General features: G+C 39.9%; 2 protein-coding genes across 2 annotated transcripts; one reads left to right on the forward strand and one right to left on the reverse strand.

Annotated features, from left to right (window-relative positions):
- Nucleotides 1-1,307: 1,307 nt before the first annotated feature.
- LOC122396901 (venom serine protease 34-like) lies at nt 1,308-3,595 on the reverse strand. Its single transcript, XM_043395660.1, has 8 exons — nt 3,431-3,595; nt 3,048-3,265; nt 2,715-2,936; nt 2,427-2,625; nt 2,163-2,363; nt 1,940-2,091; nt 1,711-1,864; nt 1,308-1,637 (listed from the first exon to the last, which is right to left on the reverse strand). Exons 1-8 carry the CDS (start codon nt 3,438-3,440, stop codon nt 1,612-1,614), a joined length of 1,182 nt encoding a protein of 393 aa, XP_043251595.1. The 5' UTR covers nt 3,441-3,595; the 3' UTR covers nt 1,308-1,611.
- A 1,254-nt stretch (nt 3,596-4,849) lies between these two features.
- Nucleotides 4,850-7,672, forward strand: LOC122405341 (protein Cep89 homolog). Its single transcript, XM_043410019.1, has 5 exons — nt 4,850-5,072; nt 5,185-5,455; nt 5,538-6,627; nt 6,709-6,961; nt 7,029-7,672. Exons 2-5 carry the CDS (start codon nt 5,200-5,202, stop codon nt 7,290-7,292), a joined length of 1,863 nt encoding a protein of 620 aa, XP_043265954.1. The 5' UTR covers nt 4,850-5,072; nt 5,185-5,199; the 3' UTR covers nt 7,293-7,672.
- Nucleotides 7,673-11,014: the final 3,342 nt, after the last annotated feature.

An 11,014-nucleotide genomic window follows, 5' to 3' on the forward strand; every position in this document is an offset into this window, starting at 1 on the left:
TCTACGAAACCATTTTGTACAGAGATCGGTAAACGTAGAAGAAGCGTGTTTCTATGGAATGCACCCTGACCCGTTTTGGCTCGATCATCTCCTAATTCATACCGTCCAGTTATCGCGATCAAGCCAGGTCCACCGTTTGCAAGTCGACGATCGGTTTCGAAGGGTCGAATCGGTTACCCCGGCACGAATTCGTCGCTCGTCGAATACGATTTGCGAGCAGACGTTCCGTGTCACGGTAACTGGCACGAAAATTTTCGCGGGTCGCAACAAGCACTCGCGTACAGATGACGAGGGTATCCACTCATGAGAACTATCATCGGCTCGAGAATGGTGTCAAGGGCAAATCGTGACCGAGGCACGCCGAAGAAATCAATTTGTTTAATAAACATCTGCCGCGAATTGTACGGTTTGGCCACGTATTCCCGATACGCGGCTGATTTTCGTGCGAACGCAATCGCGACACGAGTTTCGGCCTTCGATAACGCGATTAACATCTCTTCCTATTGGCGTTTCCACGCACGGAAACCGAGTTGTTGGAAAACGGTGAAACCTCGATAAACGAACGAATATTAAATCTTCGTCTTCGTGTGCGTAAATAGATAAGTATCGACCAAATAGAAACGATAGGCGCTGGTTGAAACGCGAGCGAACAATTCCAGGGAGTATACCCTCTCGTAACGCGTCTCACGTCACATCCTCATTCACGAACTTATTAATAACGAGACATTGTTTACGCGCAATTAATTTCGTACCATCCACGTACACGCGGTGACACGTGCTTCCTAAGAACGAAACGACGTGCACGGAAAGGGTCGCCGTGCGGCACTCTTGCATCGCGTTGCGTAAGCTCGACAGGCGGTTAGGTAGAATCGTACGCGAAATTTCGACTCGGCGGGGAAGTCGACGGATTAATTCCGCTTACAATTTCAAACCTTGCATGCGATTCGAACGCACGCGGCTCTCGTGACCGAAGGTTTTGCTTGTTTGTACCGGGTGTCTGAAAATAAAATGATCGCTTGTTCGCGATCCTCGAGACCGAATTTTGCGTTAAGTAGCGCGTAACGGACGTTGGCGGTTCGATCCATATCTTCTTCCCCTCTAAAAATACGCTTTCGCGCGAACAGAATCCATTTTACGATTGATTCGAGCGTTGAAACGGGCAGACGCTCCGGCGACGTAGTTCGTACGGTCTTACGTAAACATCAAATAATATTAGCGCGGTTGGCCAACGACAGGGGTGAAATACGGTCGGGAAAGTGGGAGGTCGGATTGAATGGTGGGCCGATCGAAGCAACAAGATTTAACCGTTAACGTATCAGAGTGTATTTGCGGACATGCACATCGAATACAAGTAACGGAACGGTGGTTTTGGTCGTCTCCAAATTCGACGCGATAGATTGGCCGCAGTTACCGGATCGTTCGATTTCTGTTGAGAAGCACGCCTCCGTTTCGCTGCTTCCATAGGAAGAATATACTAACCATGTTAGCTGCATAAAACCAGCGAATCCGCTTGCGAGGAATGCGAACTACGCCGTCAGCGAAAATGTTGGAACGATCGGTTGCGCCATCGATAACGCGACGAATTAAGTCGAGCAGATCAGGCACGTTTGTTTATTCGATGATGCAGTAACGTGCGTCTGAAAACAAACAACGAGGTCCGATGATGCAAACCGGGCTTCCACGTTAAATTGTTCGTCGTAAGGACCGTACCTGGCGTTGCTGAAACAATCCAATCCATGTAACCGCCGACTCTGCAGTTAACGCCGCTTGTTACGCCGCAACCACTACCGTAATTGATAATTCCGATGAGTAGAAGTCGCCTGGTCGTAGGATTCTGCCATAGAACGGGTCCGCCGCTGTCCATCTGCGAATCGAACAGAATTTTCTTTCATCGATCACGGAAGATTCGTTCATAGAATAAAAAGAGAGAGAGTATTACTTGACAATCGTCTTTTCCTTCCGCGAACGTGCAGAACTGATCGTTGGTTAAGTTATTGTAAGTTTTCGAGCACTCGAGATTCGTGAGGACGCTAAGGGTGGCCTTTTGTAGAGTATCGGAGGGTGGCCCGGCGAACTCCGTCGTTCCCCAACCTGTATCGTACGATAATATTTGTTTAAAATACAAAAAGTCGATTACAATGAAGCGGTTTCGTGTTACCGACCCAATATATCGACGAAACTCCCGCCAAAAGTGTCCGGCGAATGTTGGAAAGGCAAACAAGCTGGGCCAACCTCGTTGCTGTAAACTAAGTTCCCGTCCAGCTCCACGACGGCTATGTCGTTCAAGAAACTTTTGCGAACGTAGTTAGGGTGAATGGTAGCCTTCTCGATGCGGTACAGCCTCGTGGCATTTGACTCTTTGCCTGAATGCGAAAATCATTCGAAAATCTTTGCCTGAAACGCTTTTTCAAAAAAGCAATTCTCACCTGTCCGTATATCGTGCTCGCCCACCACGACACCCAACTTTTGTATGTCTCTTCCTACTATACAATGAGCTGCCGTCAGTATGTGTTTAATGGATATTATAGTACCGCCGCAGTACACTCTTCGTTGCAAAGAATCCACCATGCCGGCCATCATGGGATACTCGTTCACCCCTGTCTCCACGCCACCAACGATTCTGGACTAAGGACAATCGACGCGACAGATTTTTTACGAGACGTTACCAAACTTGTGCAAAACGATAGCGAAGCATTTCGTTTAAGGTTACGTACGGGATTCTTCCACCCGCATTGACATTTCTCGCTGTCTTGAGGCCTTTTGATCGCTTCAACCTTGCAAAGGAATCGACCGCCTATAGACCAGTATGGCGACGATAACGACATGGTCATCGTGTTGTCGTTGGATTGTATACTGAAACTTCTATCCCCGCAATATCGATACGTCGTGGATGCGTCGACTTGGATGACCATTCTATCTTCGAGGCAGTCGACACTCTGCGAGGAACGTTTCTCGCGTTACTATTGTCTTGTTTCTCGATTAGTCGGAGGCTTTTGAACGAAATTATCATTGTTTGGCAGTTTACGAAAGGAAGTCTTTGATCTTACCCCTGGTAAATTAAACGTTTCGCAAGTCAGGTTCACCCGATAAGCGCTTTTTATAGTCCACATACACGACCTTGCTCCGTTATATTTATATGGATACTCCGAATTATACACGTAGTAGTCTGTGCCGGGGACCAGTTCCTGATAGAAATTGCAATCCTCGTCCACGGCGTAGCTAAATGTGACTAACAACGTTAACCAGCCAAGGAACCATAAAGTCGCTGCAAAGAAAGAAAAATAATTCTATTCGTACGCTTACAATAAAATCTATCGACTATCTAAGGAATCGTGATGAAGATAATATTCAATGAATCAAGATATTTCTTCTACTCGACATCTTCTACGATTAATTTCGTAACAAACGCGGGACGTCTACTGTTTCCTACCTTTAGCCATGGCGTGGAATATGGCAGCCGTTATGTAGGATGATAGATTCCCAGATTCCGTGAGAAAACGACGAATTTTTACTTAGGGTCTTGGCTCGATAGAAATGTGAAAATTTCAAACAAACGTGCAGTACTATCTGTCCGTGTTCGCGCGAATTCCGACGTTTTTATCCGCAACGCGAAGACATGCCAAAGTGGCGACTAATAATTTCGCGTACGCTATCATTGTGGTCTTATCAGAAGGTAATTGTAACCTCGAGAATAAAACTCGATTTACGATGACAGGTACTTAATATGTATGTTCGCAATGCCCGCTTAACAAAATTCCAGGGTGGTAATAGTTCGTTTTTGAGGTGTATGCATTTCGTACATTCTGTGTCTATGATCAATGTAGTTATTCTGTTCTCCATTTCTTTATTTCTTGATTATGTCCATTAAATTATAACTAAATTAATCTTAACCGCGAATCGAGGTTTTTTTATTGTGGTACGCATGCGATACTCGAGATACCGATATCTCTATTTTAACTAGAAATCGAGCAAGTCATGTATAGTAGTTAATGGTTAATGTCAACAACTCGATAAAAGATACGTCTTTTGCTTCTTCGTACTTTAAACGGTGCAAAAATATTCCTAACCTTTATGGTCGTCGTGAGAGTATTATTTTATTTCGTTGGTTAAAAAATTAGTGCTGGATGAAGTTTACCAAAAGACACAAAAAGGAATTAGTTTCCCTTGTTTCTGTGTTTCCTTTTATCTCATCGTAACGCAAAATAGCTTGTCTGACCTGTTCGCTTGTTTATGTTCTCGTATCAAACATTGGATAGGTACGTGTTATTTGGTATCCGAAAGGTATTGTTTTGCGAAAAACATATTCCTAGAAAAATTTAAATAATTTTTTATAATTGACATAAGTAATATACAACGTCAAGTGGTCGAGGTCGTTTAGAATTACTTTTAGGCCAGCTGCTGTATTAAGACGCGTAAATACATACTGATAATAGTAATCGCTTTTACCTTCTCAGACGGTAACTCTATACTTAAGAAACAACAATAGCATTTTATACAGAAACTTTCCTTGTACTAGAATTTCCATGTTTTACAATTTCGCAATAGTAAGAGGAATAGTAGATAAATGTATACATATTATTTGAATACCTGGAGTAAAATGGTAATTCTTCGGAATAAATATTATCGAGGTCTCAAGGATTAACAAGGAAACAAATAAAGTATAAAAGAATTTGATCGGTTCTAATCCATTCTAATCCCGAGTTCCCGTGGCAGATAAGTTGACAAACAAATAAATAGATAAATAGATCGCAAAGAAATCAACAGAGATGGAAAATGGCTACTAGTACCATCTGGTGGACACTTCTTAATATGGTAGTTAGTTGCCATGACAATGAGTGGTATACAATCTTGGAGATTAATAAAAATATGCACGCGTGTATGGACAAATGCACGCGTGTACTTATATTACATACTCGGCAGTAATTGTTATATAATTCAGTCAACATAGTTCTATTCTCATGTATTTTAAACAATTCTAATAGAACAATTTTATTAACATGTATATCGGTCTTAAATTATGGAAAAACGATAATAACTAGTTACGAAAGTAGCATCGACAAGAAAAGAAAAAGGTAATTCGTGTCAGCGAAAGAAAATGATATATTTTACATCTAAATTAAATAAGAAATTCAAATTATTCGAATGACCCTTAACCTCACTTTTGGTTCATTTTTGATATCATAGCATAGTTGTAAAAGAATGTCAGCGGCAAAGGGCAATTTGGAGACAAGTTATAAACCAGTTTATCGTCGCAGACGTATTTCTAAAGCTAAACATACGTTTAAAATGCACAATAACCATAAAGATCCATCAGATCTTGCGACAGAAGATGGTAATGATTACGAAGGTGACCTATCTTTGGCAAGCAAATGTGATAAATCTGGAAGAAATAAAAAATTAATCAAAGAAAGTAACGAACAAAAACAAATGTTTGATGAAGGTGATGTAGATTCAGGTACTATTGTTTTGCATATAGCATGAAATGATTTTTGCTGTTTAAAAGTATTGTTTAAAATGTTATACATTATTATAAACAGGTATTATTTATTCAAAGACAAGAGACAAACGTCCCTCAAAAGATACAATACTAATAGTTAATGAGTATCATAAATTAGAAAAATGTTACAAAAATGTCCAGGATGAATGTCAAAAATTAAATAGTTTGTTGGAGCAGCAAAAGGCAGAGTATTTGCAATTATATTCGCGTTATGAAACATTAGTACAAATGGTGCAAGATATTGAAGACACAAAAGTTGATTTGGCAAAACATAATCGAAAACTTGAAGCTGAAAAAGTTCAATCGAGCGAAGATATAGTATTACTAAAACGTATTGTTTATCAATTAAATGCTGAATTGGAAAGATACCAGGATAAATTGAGAGACCAAAAACTTGGAAATGTTTCTACAGACTTTGTAGAAAATGGCGAAAAAGAAGAAAAATACCACCAGCGTGTTTGGCGCGGCATTAATTTTCATAGTTTGGGTCCACTTTTAAATGCCTACCAAGAAAACTTGTCTGAAAAACGGGAACTTGTAAACATGTACGAACAACAGATGGCTGATTTTAGCAGCAGATGCAAGGAAATAATTACAGAGAATGAACTTATGCATAAAGAAGTGGAAGAATTAAGATTAGAGTGTAATAGGTATGCACAAGAAATTAAATCATTGGTCGAGAATACTGCATCGCTAAAAAAACAAAATGATGTCTTGCAAAAAGAAACTGGAGGTTTAAAGAGAGAAGCAAATGAGATCTGTTCATTGTATGAAACAAAAATGGAGGCAATCTTAAAACGTAACGAAGTACTTAGGAAAGAACATGCAATGAGTGCATCAGAACTGAGTAATCTCAAAGGGAAATACGAAATTTTGAATAAAGAGTTCGAGAAGGTTAAAAATAAAGAGGAGCAAACAGTGCCAACCATTGTTCATACTACCGCCATCGAAGAATGTAAGACGCTGTTAGAAGAATTAAAACATCAATATGAAACCGAGAAACGGAATTTATCTAATCATATAAAACGTATGGAAGAGAATCAACCTGAGAAGGAGAAAGAACTCGTAATGATTACAGCTGAAAGAAATCATTTAAAGACTCTTGTTGAAAGACTAGAAAGCAGTTTGAAGTAAGATATACATCATTTTCTATAATATATAATTTTTCTTTATCTCATTCGCATGGTAAAGTGTATGTAGATTTGTTTTAGGCGCATGCAACGTAAATATGAGAATATGCAAACCTTTGTATATTCTACACGCGTTTCACGCGATTCTTTAAAAGAGCAATTAAGTAAAACGACCGCTTATTGCGAAGAATTATTTTCCGAGTATGAAAGAATCGTCGCAGAAAGGGAAAAATTACTAACTCTTTTGCGTGAAACGGAAAAAGAAAATGCTACTATTGATCGTCTCGGGAAAACCATTAATAATCGAGTGGATGATTTAAAGAACCAACTGGAGGTACCTATAAAATATTTACAATATTAATAAAACAGCAAGAAAAGTAACGAGCAATGTATAATTTCAGAACGTACGAAGGGGCGCGAAACAACAAGTAGAAATTGTTGAGAAACGTATAAAGTTACAAGAACTTCGAGTGCGTCGGATGAAACGTGAATATCGTTGTAAAATACGGGATTTAAAAGGTACAATTAAACAGAGAGAAGACACGATTTTAAAATTGCAAGAGAAACATATTAACCGAAATAAGTCGGTCCGAGATTTGCCCCAAGCTATACACGACGATAAACCGAAAGCTACAATGTCGGGGGAAAATATTCATAATCTTTAGATCAATTACGTAAACGGTCAGCTCATTAAACGCATGATAAGATCATTCGTAATAGATTGGACTTTGAATCTGATTTTCAATGAATCTCTTAATAAGCATCTAATTGTGGAATAGGTGCTACTCAAAACACCATCCTTCCTGGTATTTACCGACCATGTCAGTCACTTTATTTAGCGGTGACATCAAACGAGACAAGTGGCTGCGAAGGCTACCGTTCGCCACTATATGAATGGCCGATGGCGATGGCGGCTATAGTAACTACCTCCCGGCGAAAAATTGATGTCAGCCGATATAGGTATGATGTCAAGCGCGTTCCATATATTTATATGCAAAAGATGTATGTTTTAGCCTTAAGCCTTTTATACAGATCAATGACAATTCTAAACACGATAATAATAGATGGACGTTTCGGTAATAACCTGTCAATATAATTCAGTGCCCAAGAGGTTACTGCATTAACATTGATCCTAATATCGTGTGCTTACAAGGTATTTTTGTGATTATTCCCGTCCTTGTTTTCCTTTTTGTTGCTTCATTTTCCTAGTTTTTATGAATATGAATGTATACAGGTTATTTACGATACCATAGTAACCAGATTTATTTAGAAAATATTTTATTATTTTTTATGGATACAGTGGTTTAATTAACAAATGTCATACATATCAAGCGTCTTCTATACATTTGAAATGGAATTAAAGAACAATTAACGTTTAAAACTAGTTTGGAAATCTTCATGCTTTTTCATTTCTATGATCTCATTTATTTGCAAGAAAAACGATAAACAGTGATAATATAGAGGAAGCTTTTAGCGGAAAAGAAAGTTACTTATGTGTGAAAAATTAATTAAAAATGAGATCAATATGACATAAAGATTAGATCAATACGTAATTCATAAAGAAAGTATGACAAATAATTTCTAATAACATATGTACCTCACATAAGGTAGTGGAGTGGCCACAGAGTGGCGTTGCGAATCAAGCTAGATACCGAAAACCCCCACTCCAGTCGCCAAAGTTCGGGGTCTCTCGACTAACTCCGGGCGCTTTCGTCGAAAGCAAAATGTCGTCTGCTAGGCGCGTCGTCAGACCGAACCGGGTCGTATTTCTATCGCGAAAAGCGCTATGAAAAGTGATAATGCGATGTCTCTGCGCGCGAGCATGTAGTGTTTTTTGTTGGAAGGTGTACCAAAAATCGCGAAAGGATATTCTTCGGATTGGGTTGCCACGTTGCTGACGAAGAAATTCAAGGAGAATACCGGTGAACATTGATTTTTCCTGGTTTCGCATCAGCACGACAGATGATCGAACGGTAATGCACATTCTTCTTATTCTCTCAATTCGTTACCTTTCTGAAAACGTTAATAACTTTATCCTATCATCGGTATACGTGGACTTGAGGGGAGTAGAGTATTGTCTCGTCGATATAGTAATATGTTGAACTCGATGTTGGGTTAAGATTCGCGACAATACATGTGAACGAACCGTAGTTAAATTTCATTATTTTCAGTGCGACGGTTATCTTGATTTAGTCAGTTCCGTGTAATGTTTTTCGCAGATGTCGCTGATTCGTAGTAATATTGCACATTGCCTGCATGTAACCCTCGAATAACTAATACGTAGGATTTCTACGATAATCCTATTCATTGGTATCGCGCAGGTCCTAATAACGCGCAAACTCGAAGAATTTATGTTCCTTTCATAAAACAGAATTAATAGATGTTAGGTTAGGTTTAACTTCCAGCAATCGGATTATATTCTTTGTCTCGTTGAGTAATCAAACCTTGAATCTGGTACGTTTCTCATTGTTTGGTTGTTCAGCGAGAGGATGTCTGAATGTACTTTTTGGGATCTTACGTTTGGACAACGCTCTAAATTTGACTGTAAGCATAAAGAGAGAAAGGGGGAGAGAAAAATTACCTCCCATAGTCGCCTTGTGCATAAACTCAAGCCTTTTGAGCCTCAAATATAGAACGGATGTTCGTGTTTTTGCTTCTCTATAGTGTAAAAATAAATTTTATTTGTTAAAGTGTTCAGGCACGTATGAATATTTGAATACAATGAACGATAAAGGATTATTGTTTATACGTTATTCCAATTCGAAGGCTTTCGAGACTGGCATATTTTAACCACTCGTATCAGTAAGCAAGTAGCTCCCCTTGAAAGTAGAACGATGATCTATGCGACGAAGAATTTATGCATGTTTTAATTTTTAAATACCGTTCGAAAATCAATTCGATTCGATATATTGTGTAGTATGCCAAGTGTGTCATCATGTTTATGTATCCAATAATGATCTCATATCCCTGCCTTATACCCGAATCTTGGCCATTGACTCATTTTCGTACCTCGTAGTATGAATACGTCAAATCAATCTTCGAACGTTTATTTTATTACTCGTGTACTTAACAAAGTTAGTTAAAAGGAATACAACAGTTGTTTACCACATCCGTTTCCGGTTCTTTGTATCTGATCTTGCCCGATATATGTATAGTTTTAACCGCTGACGTCTGAATTTATCACGAATAGAAATTGCAACGAGTCCCACGTTAAACATTTTAATAACGTCCAATTTCAGAGAAATCGAACGTTCTTAAATTTTCTTATCTTGTAAACATCCGTAGAAAGCGTCGATCGGCGGAAAATCGCTTTCTCCCCCCCGACCGTGAGTCATAATGCTATTACTAAAATATTAATGCAATATCGTTCATTCCCTTTTCCTTACGTGTTCGCGAACACGCAAGGCGCATACGTTGCGCTAGAAAAATCAGTTGCTCTTGAACAATTTACAATTGGGTTCGACGCAAAACGAATAACAATAGTTTTCTCATTTGTATTCGTAGAATGTTTCCGGAAGGGAACAGCGGTATAGATGACAACAAGGGCGGTGGAAGAACTAGACCGAGGTATTTCGACAAGTGAAACATCGAAGAATCTTAGGATCGTGGCAAAGGTCTTGAAAACGAACAGCAACGACGGGAATTCGAGGCTGCTTTGACTGCTGAGGTTGAGCCTGACCTAACCAAGTTTTCAGCCAACTGTCTAACCTGACCTAAGCGCCGCTCACGACGAAGACACGAAGCATTGCTAATTATCGGCGTGCAGGAAGCACGTTAGTTGCGTTGCTATAAGCTGCCCCGCTATCCTATCGTTCCCCATCGTTAAGTAATTGCTATCCGTCGTCAAAAGGACGCCCCAGACATCGACGCTTTCCCTATTCGTCGTCTCCTTCTCGCTTCTCTTCCTTCCGTTCGTTCCGGCGTGCAGTTCGTGCACTTCTACGCAACGGTACGCTACCGTATCCTACACGGCCGGCGTTCCATAGTAAATAAACGCGCGGCATGGTAAATTCGATTTCCACGTGCGTTCCGGCCGACTGAACTATACAGAATTTCAAGAACACGTCACGAAAGAGGAAACATTGATAGGAATCTACGGGGAAAGAGACCGTTCGCGGGGATGTCGTGTCTAATAGCATGTGCAAAGCCGCCAGCTGCCCGCTGTCGATAACTACGACCGAGCTAGTTCTCTCTCGGTGCAACACTCGACGTTCGCGAACGGTATCGAACGAAGACGACGTAACGTTTCTGGCTCTGTGTCGCGGTTGTGAAATTGCTCTGGTGATTGTGAAACAGTGCCGAACAAGGAGAGGAGTTGCACGAATATGGTGTAAATGAAAAAAGAAGTTTACAGCCAACAACGTATCAGATAATGGAGTTCGAGCTA

This window comes from Colletes gigas, unplaced genomic scaffold (assembly GCF_013123115.1).
Source record: "Colletes gigas isolate AHSC1104 unplaced genomic scaffold, ASM1312311v1 Colletes_gigas_Sc00001, whole genome shotgun sequence".
NCBI classification, from domain to species: Eukaryota; Metazoa; Arthropoda; class Insecta; order Hymenoptera; family Colletidae; genus Colletes; species Colletes gigas.